The sequence below is a fragment of the Bufo gargarizans genome, chromosome 6, assembly GCF_014858855.1.
Source record: "Bufo gargarizans isolate SCDJY-AF-19 chromosome 6, ASM1485885v1, whole genome shotgun sequence".
NCBI classification, from domain to species: domain Eukaryota; kingdom Metazoa; phylum Chordata; class Amphibia; order Anura; family Bufonidae; genus Bufo; species Bufo gargarizans.
In genome coordinates, this window is record NC_058085.1 from 152,356,248 (window position 1) to 152,371,000 (window position 14,753).

At 38.7% G+C, this 14,753-nt stretch overlaps 1 protein-coding gene across 3 annotated transcripts in view; it reads left to right on the plus strand.

Annotated features, from left to right (window-relative positions):
- Positions 1–14,219, plus strand: part of PALD1 (phosphatase domain containing paladin 1) — a 319,104-nt gene extending 304,885 nt beyond the window's left edge. For all 3 annotated transcript variants that reach the window (XM_044296577.1, XM_044296578.1, XM_044296579.1), the window contains one exon: positions 7,998–14,219. In XM_044296577.1, coding sequence (XP_044152512.1) covers positions 7,998–8,147 — 150 coding nt within the window. In that variant the 3' untranslated portion in view covers positions 8,148–14,219. The remainder of the gene's footprint in view (positions 1–7,997) is intronic.
- The last annotated feature ends 534 nt before the right edge of the window (positions 14,220–14,753 follow it).

Here is a 14,753-nt window from a genome sequence, read left to right on the forward strand (position 1 = left end):
TTTTTTAATATAATATTGGCCCCAAGTCTGCTACCAGCGTGGCATGATGGAATCCTGCATTCAGTAACTTTTGTCTTTGCTCAACTTTTCTAGTGTATCAAATTAGATTTGCCGAGCAACACCTGCATTATTCATGAAATAAGCACTTTATCCTTCATGCTTTTTTAAATGAAGATACACCAATTGCCAAATAAAACAATGCATCAGGAAGCAGGCAGCCAGCAGTTATGGTTTTTGTTTCATACTTTGCTAGAGCTGTATTGGAGACTTGATGATTTTTGGGTGTGGGAAAGCCCCTGGCCCTCCATCTCAGCTAGTTCTGCTAATTTATAGTGACGAGTCTGATCTCTGGAGCGAGAGATGAAAGGCACATCTGCCAACTCCAGTTAATCAGGCAGACTAGCCATGGTAGAAGTGGAACCCACTTATCTTAAATGTGCGTTGGTACTTTCTCAGTAGGTACACGATGCTTCCTTTAAGCTTGAAGCAATGTTCACATATTCCTTTTTGTAGTTCACGTTGCTCATCAGACTTTCATTTTGGGTGATACTGTACAACTATGATATAAGGAATGAAAATATTGTCTGCTCCTAGCTTTAATATTGATGCTTTACTACTCTTTAATTTTATATTTTATCATTTGAGTTGAGCTTTTTAGTATTCAGCATCACTAAATTTTGCACAAGACAGGCTCCATATGTGTGCACTTTTCTCCTCTCAGCACTCTCAGCAGGTCTCTATAACGTATCAAAAGTTTTTTGAAAAGTTAGTGACTCTTTAAAGACACTGTAATGCAAAAAAATCATAAAACAAATTCAGCATTTCCTTCATTAATATCCTATTTTATTTTTATGCTATTTTGTCTCATACAAGAATTTAAAAAAAATGTGAAATAATTTGTAATATACTCTGCTTATCATTCTCACTGTCCAATACTGACTGTAAGGCAACTGGCTGCAGCCAGAGTCTCCCTCCTCTGCTTTGCCCCCTTTGGCTAAGCCAAGGAATGGGTCAGCTTTAGATCAACCCATGTTTTCTGCAGGATTTCTACATGACCATTTATTAGCCTTCAGGATCTTCTGCATGATCCACAAAAGAAGTAGTTGGGCAACATCATCTATTTACTTTTATCATTTAATTCTAGGTTTAGTGCTCCTTTAAGGGTCTCTTTAGAAGGTGGTTCTTTGCTGCCTGAGTGATTGACATGACCTATTTTCAGACACTGCATTTTTTGTTATATGGATACATGCCAGTCAAATATGGGAAATAATGGATTACATTTTTGCTACCTATTTTTATTTTAGGAGGGGTACATACAGTTTCATTTATTGACCATTCAGAATTACTTAGAATATGAACAGTTATCTTTCTAGTCAGTAAATATTTCCAAATGCTTTATGTAAATGTCAAATTCAATGATTTCAGCAAGATCGACCACTCACCTGACAGCAGATGTTGGGGGAAAGAAGGAATGGGCATATTAGAGTTAAACAAGCCCGATCCTTTCACTCTGCAGGATATAAGCTATTTTTATGGGGGAGTAGGAACAGCTGTTGGCCTTACGAGCATTTCAAGTTAAAGTGATTATATTTATAAAACACACATGCAAAGAAAGTTGAGTACATTTGGCAATACATTTCATTATTTACTTTGTATTAATCTAAAGCTTTAGCTCATATTATAGTTCAGATTTAGCTGCAGTCACAATTCTGGAGAGAATAGAGCTGAAATCTCCCAGCATTCCTTGTCAGTGTCTGCACGGTTTGTTTTATGTTGTGCAATGTATAGTCTTTATCATACCCTCCCTATATAGTACTCTTACGTACAAGAGACTCACCCATTGAATTATAGGGCTGAGATAATCTGTAGGGATGTTTTTTCTCAACTGTGTCCCATTGTGATTCAGGGTTTATCTCACATACATGCAAGTTAAGTAATCCACTTACAATGTTACTTAAGGGGATTTTCCGGTTGCTTAGATATAGATGGGCCTCAAGATAGGTCATCAATGTCAGATTGGTGGCGGTCCAAGACCTGGCACCCCACCAGCTGTGGGAACTATACAGTAGACAGAGCTGGAAACACAAGGTTCCACCCACTGGCTGTGCTGGGGTACTGCACTGGGTGGAGCCGATGGCTGATTCAAACAGCAGATCTGTGGGGATGCTGAGTATAGGATCAATGGGTCTTCAATATTTAATATCACGGTGCGGTGTGGGGGAACTCCACACCGAACACCGTTGGGAAGCGGGAGTTGAAACTAGGCCTGGATGCCGGGATAAGGGAGCAGATCACCTCCTAATGCAACCCTGATCCTAGCCCTGACTCCTATCTATATGAGCGGACCCAGATGGTAGGAGGGCTCATACACAGAAACCTTGGACCCTGAGTAGCCCTGATGATCCCTGAAATAAAGGTCAGGAACTAGAGATGACCTGTTCCTCCAAAACACCGAAGAACAGGAGTCTCCACAGGCCTAGCAGAAAAGATGGGGGAAGAATGGATTGGTAAAGGACATAGAAACAAGGGGAAGAAATAGGAGAGACATTGATGTCTAACTAGGTGGCCCTCACACTGGACAGGTGGAATATCCAGACAGGAGCAAAGCTCCATCACTAATCAAGGCAGGAATACCACCGACCTCAGGCTCACAGCACCAGAATAAGTAGAGCCATGAGGCCACACCCAAACACACCTAGATCCACACCTTACACACACACCAGACTGGAACAAAGATAAAGGGAGCAGTGCGCAAACATGCAGAACAACACGTTGCCCCAGACAACTGCATGCACGGCAGACGTGTCACGGCGAACTACAACAATCGAGACACCACCATGACATTTAAGTACCAGAAAATCTCATAAAAGGAGTTGACCCACCATAACAATATATATAGAGGTATAAGTGTCTGATTGCTAGGAGTCCCACCACTGGGACCACCACTGATCATAAGACCAGTGGTCCTGAGTCCCTGGGTTGAATGGAGCAGCAGTATGCATGTGTAATCATCGCCCTATTCAAATGAGGAATTTGAGCCCCCCTGTCCTACACAAAGTTGGTGTCACAGTGGAGGAACCCCCAGCGATCATACACTTTATACCTTTCCCCGGGTTATGAGATAAGTTGCTATGGTGGAACAACCCCTTTAACTCTGTTGATGATGACATATAGACTGGTGTTTAAAAGATGAGCATATTCTTTAGTTTGGGTGGAAAGCGCTATTTAAATGTTTTAAAGGGTTTTTACAGTAATGCAAAATGGTATAATACACCAGGTTGAGAATACAGTAGGTATTCATCTAGGCATCTTTGAAGGACTGAGGTTGGCCCTGCTTCCAAGTCACACATTGATTTAAGAAGAATCCCGGCACTTTGCTATCTTCAAATTATGTTTCTCTTTTTATTGTTCTAACAGGGACGTGTTTCAGCCTGTCCTGAGCTTTTTTCAACCATAACACAAATGGAATGAATCACATAATATGTAGGTGTGTGCGGCACCTTTTTGAGCCAAAGAGTTTCCATACCAACTATTTTGTGGATATCCTACCCCTGAAAATGTTGTTTATTTACACCCATCCTTGTTATTAGAAGCTGAACTTTTAGGAAGCGTGCCTATCACATCTGTGTTTTTTCATGACAAGAGGCCTTTTCACTAAACTATCAGTCTCGCCCTCTTAATAAACTCCTGCATTTTCACTGACAACAAGGAAACATTGTAACATGTGCAGAAGCATGCCAAAGATAACACACCATGCAAAATATAACAAACCCTTCAAAAGTAAAAAAAAATCTGAACTACCTCAGAATGGAAAGTAAGAGCAAACCTATATACTTGTCATTTATACCTTAAATAGAGTCACATGCTATTGCTAGAAAACACACACAAACGTTTATAGTGGATATGTCTGATTTTTTTTAGGTCGGCATAGGATACTCAACTTTTCTTTTTGTTTATATATTATTATATATTATAATGCATTTATAAACTGACGACTAGGCATTACCATTCCCTTTTGTCCATAGAACATGTTCCTAGATACTGGGTCAGACTGTATAAGGACACAACCTTCTGACAAGTAGATTGGTAACACCCAGGGGTCAATTTATTCAGACATCTCCAGGAGGGATAACAGAGGAATATCACAATGAAGTGTTCTAACAGAAGATTCTCCAGAATTTTTATTTCATATTACTAACAGTAAAAGTGAGCCTGCCATCTCTCCTGCCCTGTATGATTTAGTAAATACAGCTCTCCTTTACTACAATTTGGAGCATCCTTTCTTAGCACTCTTCATTGTGCAGTTATGTGTCCAGAAGAGTTAGGTCAAGTCAGACTAGATATTTGAATCCCTAAGGTGAACACTATAGTAGTTGCACCCTACTGAGTTGTAGAAAATCACTCAGAAAAGGGCTCTCCAATTCACAGCCAACTGACCCTCCAAAACTGATGACTTGCCTTAATATAAAGTGCAAAAAAAAGGTCCTAAAATTTTTCCCCTACTGATAATAAAAGATAAAAATGAAAAGGCACACTGAGACATAACAGAAGTTCGTCTAGCATGTAATTTATGATACCCAGATACAAAATCTTGCATTCCACACTAGATATGCATGCTCAATAAACAAATATGAAAATGGGCTTACAGCATGTATACTTGGTGGATTGCTCTAGAGAGATGCTGGCTGCACTTCCAGCAGCCGGTACTCACTTCAAAAAAATTATACATTCTACACATTCTGCTATCTGGGTGATTAATTGTGTAGTTTAAATCTGGTCAAGCGGACTGGAAGGGTTGTAAAATTACCTCATGGTTCAAAAGACAGAAATTAGTATACTTTTATAGATGTACCACCTACTAGACAGCGTCACTTCCAGCTTGTGCTATAGAGGAATACTGAATCACTTGATGGATACCAGGTCATATGTGTATTATTGTGGTACCTATTCATCAAACGGGGATCGACTTTCACTCAAGTATGACAAGCAGTATATACAATGCATACAACAAAAAGAAACAAAAATTTTCTTGAACCTAAGTATTCAAACCCTTTGCTATGACACTTGGCATTTAGCTCTCATCTTTAAGATGTTTCTACACCTTGATTTTTGTCCGCCTGTGGTAAATTCGATTGACTGGACAAGATTTGAAAAGAGACAGCCCTGTCTACATAAGGTCTTATAGTTGACCATGCATATCAGAGCAAAAAGCAAGCCACAAGGATGAAAGAACTGCCTGTAGCGCTCAGACACGATTGTTTGGAGGCACAGATCTAGAGAAGGGTACAAAAAAAGTTTGCTGTACTGAAGGTACCCAAGAGCACAGTAGCCTTCATAATTCTTAAATGGAAGACATTTGGAATGACCAGAACCCTTCCAAGAACTAGCCTCCCCATCAAATACCTGAAAGACTTTGAGAAACAAGATTCTCTGGTCTGATGAAACCACGTTTGAACTTTGTAGCCTAAGCATCGTATCTGGAAGAAACCAGGCACTGCTCAATGCCTGCCCAATACCATCTCTACAGTAAAACATGAGGGTGCTGTGGGGGTGTATTTCAATAGCTAGGACACGGCTGGTAAGATATTTAGATTGGGCTGAAGGTTCAGCTTCCAACAAGACAATGACACTAAGCAACACAGCCAGGATAACACAGGGATAACTCTGCATATGTCTCTGAGTGTCCCAGCCAGAGTTCTGACTTGAACCTAATCAAACATCTCTGGAGAGACCTGTAAATGACTGCCCAGAGACTGCCCCCATCCTACCTGACATAGCTTGAGAGGATCTGCAGAGAACAATGGTAGAAAATCCCCCAAATCCAGTTGTGCAAACCTGGTGGCATCATACCCAAGAAGACTGTAGAGGCTGTAATCGCTGCCAAAGGTGCTTCAACTAAGTACTGAGCACAGGGTCTGAATACTTGTGTAAATGCTTTTTGTGTTTATTTCCAATAAATTAGCAAAGAATTTGAACATTCTGTTTTCCCTTTCTCATTATGGAGTATTGAGTGCAGAATGCTGGGGAAAATTATACATTTTTTAAAAATTTCTGCACAAGGCCCCAACATAACAAACTGAAAAAAGTGGAAGTCTAAGATCTTCTGAATAGAATAGGGACATGACCAAATGACAAAGGGAATGATAACGCTAAATTGACTTTTAGTCATTACCACGAGGAATAACAGAGAAAGGCAGAACGCTAAGAAAAGATGTAGTACATGTATTGACTAAAACAGATATATCAGGAGAGATGCCCTTTATTGCTTAATTGATAAGTTGACAAGCTATTTGAAAAGGCAGAGGACCGTAGCCTCGTCCTAGGCTCGTGATGTCACGTTCATCGGTTAAATGACCTAATTGCAGCCCAGTCCCATTTAAGTGAATGGATATGGGCAGTAAAACCAAGCACAGATACTGTACAATGTAGTGTGCTGTGCTTTGTATGCTGTTAGGAGGCCACAGCACTCACTGGAGCCCTGCGGCCTTCTCAAACTATTGATGGGTGGGGGTGCCTGGGGTTGAACCCCCCACGATCAATGTTGATGACCTATCCTCATGATAAATTACCAATATGAATAATCCCAGATGACCCCTTTAACAATAGACAAATGCCATGCAAAACAGCGTGTATGCGTATATATACAGGATATATATATATATATATATATATATGTTTATGTACATGCATTACTAACTAGTTCTGTACAGTTACTACTAATGTGGGTTGTAAGTATTATCAAAGTATCTTAAAGAGCCCCATATATACTGATATATCTTGATCACTCTTTAAGAGCTGAAATAAAAACTGAAAAGCAGACTGAGTGTGGAGAAAGCTTGACATAAGGAGGGGAAATCAAGTACTCTTCTTTGGATAGCTGCCAAAACCTTTGAGTAAACTATCCAGACCTCTACACCCTCTTTTCCCAGTGCCTCCCCAAATCTACAGTGAAACGTATTAGTAGAGCAGCGCAGATTATAGATGCCAATTGTTACTCTCCCAGGATCAGGAACAGTGTATCTTATTCATGAAACAGAGGGTAAATGTGCTGCTGGCAAATATGCAGACTCCTGTCCCTTGCCGTACAAAAGTGACTAGTCGTACAGTTCACAATCACTTTTTCTGCAGTTCAAGGTAGCTGAAGTGACTGGAAACAAGAGCTCTGTTGATGATTCAGCTTAACACATCTTATATTTTGCTGCCTTCTCCTCATATTACAGGCTGGCCAAGTGTAAAATGTTATTGGATTCTATTTTACCTATCCACGTCAAGCAAAAAATATATATATATTATATCCAGGCAATCTTATGTTCATTCTTGTAGGAACTCGAAATTTTAATACATTCCATATAATACAGTAAAACTATGCAACTACACTAAATATGGATTTCTCCAAACATATAGTTCTAAATCATGCAAGTATAGTGGATATCAATACTGCACCCTATAAATATACTGGATATTAATTTATTGATAGGAGCAATAAAAGTGTCTAAAATCTTTGCAAACACAAATATAGTTTCCACGTTAATTAGTTGAATTTATATCACATTTTAATCCAAGTCCAGCCATGAATTGGAACGCAATGAAATATTGATCGTGTGTGTGTGTGTGTGTGTGGGGGGGGGTGGGGGGGAATATAGTATTATATACTAGGTATCGTGATCTGGAGTGGTAAATGTCCACAGGCAATCTCTCAACAAAATGAATGACAATGTCCTGCTCAGCACTAAGTATATTTTTTGTATACTGTGTAATGTCAGAGATTTGAGTCCCACCTCCTAGATACTGGGACCCATATCGATCCAAAATTAAATGTCATATCCTGTGGTTATGCCATACATTTTTCAGATGGGAAAAACTCAATGTCCTATGTTTCTTTGGGTTATAAATAAAATACAAATCTGTATGAACTAAAAATTAAGTTTATAGACTGAAAATGTTGGGATGCACAAAAAAGGTCATAGTTAATCATGGAATGTATGTTTTTGTTGTAGGTGGCATCCAAAGCTGGAGTTTATGAAGTGCTCAATCAACTGGGTTTCAGTGAATTTGAGAATTTGGAAGATCAGCCTTTGTCTCGACTGCGCTATCGTTGGCAACAGCAAAATTCAAACTCGCTTCCCTTCCGAGGAGAATTTATTTAGGACTATAAGACCTTTTCAGCTTTATCTTTACTTGGTAGATCTCCTTTTATTTGGATCCTCTGAAAAAGACCCTAAAAGCATGCAAAAATGTGTATTTGTTTTAGTGGTCACAGAAATCCCAAAAATGTAAAAATAAATAAATATGTAATTGGAGGAAGTACAGTCATTGATCTGTATGATCCAACAGAGACTGACTAACCACATGGACCAACTATCATTTGGTTTTCATTTGTCATTGACTATGCGTAAATTATGTTTTCTCCTACAGCCAGTATATCCAATAGTTTGACCTGCATGGAAGGGCTATAGTTGGCTATGTGGTTATATACTTAATGCTCAGGATCTTTCTATTATTACTACTATATTGTGTTTAATATTTCATAAGAAGTAAGATTACATTGGAAAAAAAAAACATGTACTAGATGACACACATGCTGCCAAACTGTAGCAGAAATGGACAGAGAAGATATGTATAAAATGTTGGGTTTTGATTGTTTAATAAATTGGTAATGAATGATTCTTTTAGAAAAATATGCTAATAAAAAAAAGCTTAAAACCGAGAATACATTAGGGTGCATACACCTTATTTGAGGAACCTTACAAGTATCTTTTTCAAACTTTTGTTTGAAATTGTGTATTTTGCAAGCTAGTAATATTTTTAGTTATCATTTCTTTATTGTACAGAAAGCTTGCTAGTAGAATGTTATTCTGGTTAATGGGTGAGCAGTTTAACTGAAATGGTTTAAATAAAAACAGTAATAAACAGTAATAAACTTGGATAAAATTAGTTTTAATTTGCTCTCCATATTGAGCAGAGCAAAGGTGTAGCTAAGAGAGAAAAGGCCGGGGCAATCTGTAACCTGGGTGCTGGGAGCCAGGGAGATGGGTAACAATGCCACTCAGCATTGACTAGGGTATTTAAATACAAGGCTTGGACATCAAATGGAATCCCTGTCTTTTGCCTAGCAAAGGGAAATCTACTTTTTGGAAAGACTTTAAAGAAAATGTGATAAATATATATATATATATATATATATATATATTATATATATATTCAGAAATCATTCTAACCTTCCTGCTGCCTGATGAGGAACGTTAAATGACCATCGCTTGCCCCAATAATACTTGGAAAAACTATATATATAGTCAGGAAGTTCTTGGGCTGGAATGAACAGATATGCTAAAATGCTGGACCCTGTAGTCAGAAATGCTCTTCTCGCTTCATAACCTCTGACTTAATGACTGGTGAGAGTCATTGTAAGGTTCTTAAAGAGGACCTAAAACTTTAGTCAAAGCCTGGAAGGCACAGTGGTGCTTCTCAGAGCACTCTTCACCTTCAGCTTGCTTTTCAAGTGTGTGTAATATGGATTCTATATACTTTCTATGGGTCCGTACGTCCTGCTGCGGAACATTCTGTGCTTTCAGTACAGGTTTAGTTCCCCTTTTATTCATTCAGACACAGGTATGCCAGGGTCTGAATGAATATGTGAGTTATTAAATGTTAATTGACTAGTCACATTGTAAGATATGCTTTCTTCTCTTCTGAATTATATTTTGCCTCAAAGAGGTATTGGGCAGACCGTTTATATTCATGCTTGCCACTGTATTTTTTAAATTTTTATATTTTCTTTACATTTAAACAAGAGTCACTCATTTTATGTAACATGAATTTACTTGTTAAATGATACCAATATGTTTGATAATAGTTTTTTTTAGTACTTCAATGTGTATTAAAGACACAAATTATTTCTTGGTTAATGATGTGATGTGTGTCCCCCATATGTATAAAGTCTTTGGGCCAGATTTATCATAGCCCGCCATGCTATGATAACCAGATGCACTGCCGGATGCTGCGCTTGATTTATCACTAGGTGTATGCTTCTCGTAAATTAGACTCAGCATCCAGCAGTCCATGTGTCTGCACTGAAAGTTACATAAACCTCTTGATGACGTAGATTTCAGTGTTTTTCTACGACCGAAAACTGGCGTACAAGAAGAGAAATAGGGTCCCGCTGCCCGGCTCGCCGCACTCTTGCTCCTTTTTCATGCAAGAAAACTGGCATATTTTAGTGATAAATTCCCCCTTTATCTGCACTACTGAAATAATAAAACAAAAATATCTCTGGAAAGTCTACTTTTTGCATACAATTTCTAACACATCAAAATCCCTAGATATAGTGAAGATTGGACTCGTGCACACTGCCTTATTATACTCCTTACATGACTGAGTTGTAGGGAGCCATAATGTGGCATCTATAAACATCTATGTAACTCCAACTATACCCGCATTTGCCTCTGATCTGAAATAGGAACATAGTGTTATTTTATTTCCCCTATTTCTGCCTGATTCAGAAACTCTTTGATTTGTCGGTGGAGGTAAAGATAGAGGATTATCACCAACGCTTTCCAAGGATTATAGAGTCTAGAAATGAGTGCATTCGTAATTTGCATTTGTACATTTTGTTTCACTATGAGGTACATTTTTTATTTTTATTTTATTTTTCCAGAGGCTTTTGTGGTATGTTCCTTCATTTGTCATATTACAGAAAACTATTGCATCAGTGGAAGGTACATCTGTTTGTATTTTGCAGTCCGTCTGTGTTGCTTCTGAATTTTGCAGCCAATTAGAAGACCTTTTCTTTTTGCGGAGTGGACATACATTTGCAGAAACTACACAGATCATTTGTGTGGCTTCTGTATGCTTTCTGCAAAAAAATAGAGTATCTCCACAAAGTGTGGACCACGAACCCAATGAAGTCGATGGGTTTAAAAAAAAAAATGCAGATGCCACACGGACCACATCTGTATTTTGCAGATCTGCAATTTACGGACCACAAAACTGATATGGTCATGTGCATGAGGCCTAATATGAAGTCGTACAGAAGAACTATATGGTGCCAAACATAGTATGTGGCTGTAGGAACTTTGTGTGCCACCATGCAGCCCCCATGCATGAAATCTAAGGCTTACCAAAGTTGTTGATGGAGCCTTATATTTTTTACTACTACCATTCTTCTATGGTTTGTTTGATTTTGATCATACAAAATCTGTCTAATGTATGATATTTGCTAAAGTGCACCTAAACTTAACTAAACTAAAATCCTATTCTAAATGTATTAAAAATAATTTTTGTAATACACTTTAAAAGCATGGCATACATGAGGGATGTCAGGTTTTAGCAGAGCGGTCACAAGCAGGAGAGCAATGTCTTATGTGAGCTCCTGCCCTGAGCTTGCTCTGCTTAGCTCTGCTAATACCCTGCATACCACATTGGTGCAGACTATTCAGCCACCCGTATGCTAGGCTTTAGAGAAGCAGCTCTGGAACAGGAAGGAGCAGCGACGCTCTGGCTTATAGAATGCTAAGTGTGGCCACAGGGGAATCCGTCCTCCATGCACAGAGCTGTATAGGAGTACGTATTCTAAAGCATCATAAGCACCTAAAGTTCAGATGCCTATTCCACATGGAAAAGTAGAAAATACAATATTTTTTTTAACACATTTAGAATAAGATTTAATAAAGTTTAGCTAAAAGTTAAGGTATGTCACAAGCTCTGTAGTTCAGTCCAATTTGCAAAATAAGCCCAAACCATTTGCTTTGAGGATGTTTTTTCTCAGAAAGGTTTTTCTGAGATATTTTTACTGATGACCCATCATTTTCTGGATAGCTCATCAGTATCTGATCATTAAGGGTCCAGCACCTAGGGCTTCTGCCAATCAGCTGTTTGAGAAGGCACCCAGCGTTCATGTGACCTGTGAGAGCCAGGGCCCTCTCTCTGCTAACCAAACAGTTCTGTACATTTAATAGCAGCTGTGCTTGGTAACGCAGTTTAGCTCCATTCACTTCTATGGGGCTGAGCTGTGTCTAGGCCAAGTGACCGATGAATGTGACATCATATGGCCCAGAGAAAGCTGTGAGAAGGCTATAGTGCTATTGTGAGCGCCGCTTCCTTCTCAAACAGCTGACCGTTGGATGTCCCAGCGACCCCCACCGATCAGACACTGATGACCTATTCAGACGATAGGTTATCTGTAAAAATATCTTGGAAAACCATTTTAAACTACAGTAGACAACCTTGAGGCCACACACCTGATATCCAATTCTGCTAAGCGGGGCTCGAAGGAAAATCGGAGCACTGGAGTCTATGTGCTATGTAGCATATATACCGTATTGGCCAACGATGAACTATACATTATTGGAGGTAACCACTTCATATATGAGGCTGGATTGATCCTCAAGGTTTTAGTTTGATATTCAATTTTTTTTTTTTATTTGACTAAGTGGCCCATTCCTATAAAGCCCTATTACTCTGTGTGCCTAAGTACAGCCTTCTATCATAAGAATACTACCATAAAATTTTATTAAAGCACCATCTGAATTTTTTTTCAGCGTTATTATAAAAGAAACCCCTCTATATGCCTTTATGAAATGTAAAGCAAGTATATTACTGCCCCTATGGCCATGCATCTAGTACCATATTCGGTTCTTTGGCCAACATATACAGTATAATGTTAGTCAAAGAACCCAATATAGTATGTGCCAGATATCCTAATTTGCCATCCACTAAGGGCCAGAAGTATTGTGTCCTAGGAATGTGCAAACTATTATAAAGTTTATATCAGAAACTCACTTTTTTCTTTTTGATTCTATTTTGCTGAGAAGAAAATTTTGTCCGCCTTTGTTTCTTTTTACATATTTGACTAGACCAAAAGTAGTCTGTGCAACAAAGCTACCCTCTGACATTCTCAGATTTTATTTTTTAATACAGTAATGGAAATCTAAATGCAGCTTAATTCTAAAACTATCAGTTTGTTAAAAGGGTTGGCCACCTTTGGAGAAGGGGAGGGGGTTGGCTACTCCCTTCCTGCCCCAGACAGACCTGCAATGGAAAGCATACTATTTGCAACCCTCTTTTTCTCCTGGTCAGACCTGCAAAGGGAAGTATACTTACTCGCTCACTCCCCGACCTCATCTGCCTTGCTCAGGTCCCCCACTGTCAACATTCGCTGTGACACCACTGCAGTCAATCACTGACCTCAGCAACCAGACATGACACAAGGGGCACAGGTCAAAGTGGATGTTGACAGCAGGGACCTAAATGAGGCAGCCGAGACTGGCAAGCGAAGGAGCTGGGACACAGCTCTGAGGAGCAGATAAAAAAATGTTTGTTTGGAGGTCTGCCGAGCCGGGATGGTTGCCAAACTACCTGCTCCCTCCCCCCAAGGTGGTCAACCTCTTTAAAACTTTTAGGATTTTATTAAAATTGCTATACATTATGCTGCAAAAATAAAAATCAATTTACAGAAATATTGTAGGGAAAGAAATGTAATATTTTTAGACAAACTTTTTGAATGACTTTGAAGAAGGAAGACTGTGGTTAGATATAGAATTGAACTCGCTCCTTTTTACTATACAGAAATCCTTCAAAATTATCTATTCATTTTTATAATTTAAGGAAAATCAAGGGGCAGTCATTTAAATCTATTTATTATGCAAATTATATTTGGTTTATGATAATTTAGTTTAAATGCTATTACCTTTTATGTATAGCTATTGAATGTTCTAAACCGGTTGTCGCTCAAGACAAATGTGGTGTTTGTCATATCATTTTTACTTATACTGTTACAATGTGTCAGCATATTTATATTTGTAATAGTAGTTTTAACTTTTGCATTATTGCCTAAGTGATATTATGGAAATGGGGAGCTCACTTCATCAGATGTAGGATTATTCTAAAACTTACTTTACCTAACTCCATGTAGAACTTTATTTTTCTAGCTTGTTGTTAAAAGCATAAGAAAATGAAAGTATATTTCTTGCAAATATTTTCATACACGCTTAACCTAAATTGTATCTTGCTAACAAGACAGCTGGAATCTTAAAAATAAGTCTGCTTAAGAATATTTGTACAGAATCCTGTATTTTTTACTGTATTTTCAAACCTATCCTATCTGCTGTAGAAACTGTTGTAACCAACTTAGGCTTTAAGTTCTTTATATGACCCAGAAAAGTATCCCTGTACAGTACTGTGGAATTTCTTAGTAATTTATAAATAAAAAAGATGAAATAAAAGCTGTATCTTCAATTATTGAAACTATAAATTCAACCAACTGTAAGTCATTGCTACATTTCTTGCAAAAGCAAGGGTATGTCCTGATGAAAGTTACAGATTGTTCACTAAAAATGGAACCAGTGACATGGAAAATAGCAAAATGGCTCACTTTAAAGGGGTTTTCTGAGATTTTAATACTGATGACCTATCCTCTGGTCCGACACCCAGGACCCCAGACGATTAGCTGTTCTAGAAGGCAGTGGCGCTCTCAGTAGCGCCACGGCCTTCTCTCAGCTTTCCCTAGGCCATGGGACGTCAGACTCATCGGCCATGGGATGTCAGACTCATCGGTCACGTGGCCTACGTGCAGCTCAGCCCCATAAAAGTGAATGGAGCTGAGTGTGATACCAAGCACAACTGCTATACAATGTATGGTACTGTGCTTGGTGAGCTGCGAAAAGGTCATGGCGCTCACAGGAGCGCTAGTGCCTTCTCAAACAGCTAATCAGCGGAGGTCCTGGGTGTCAATTATGGCACTTTTGGAGATATTCTTT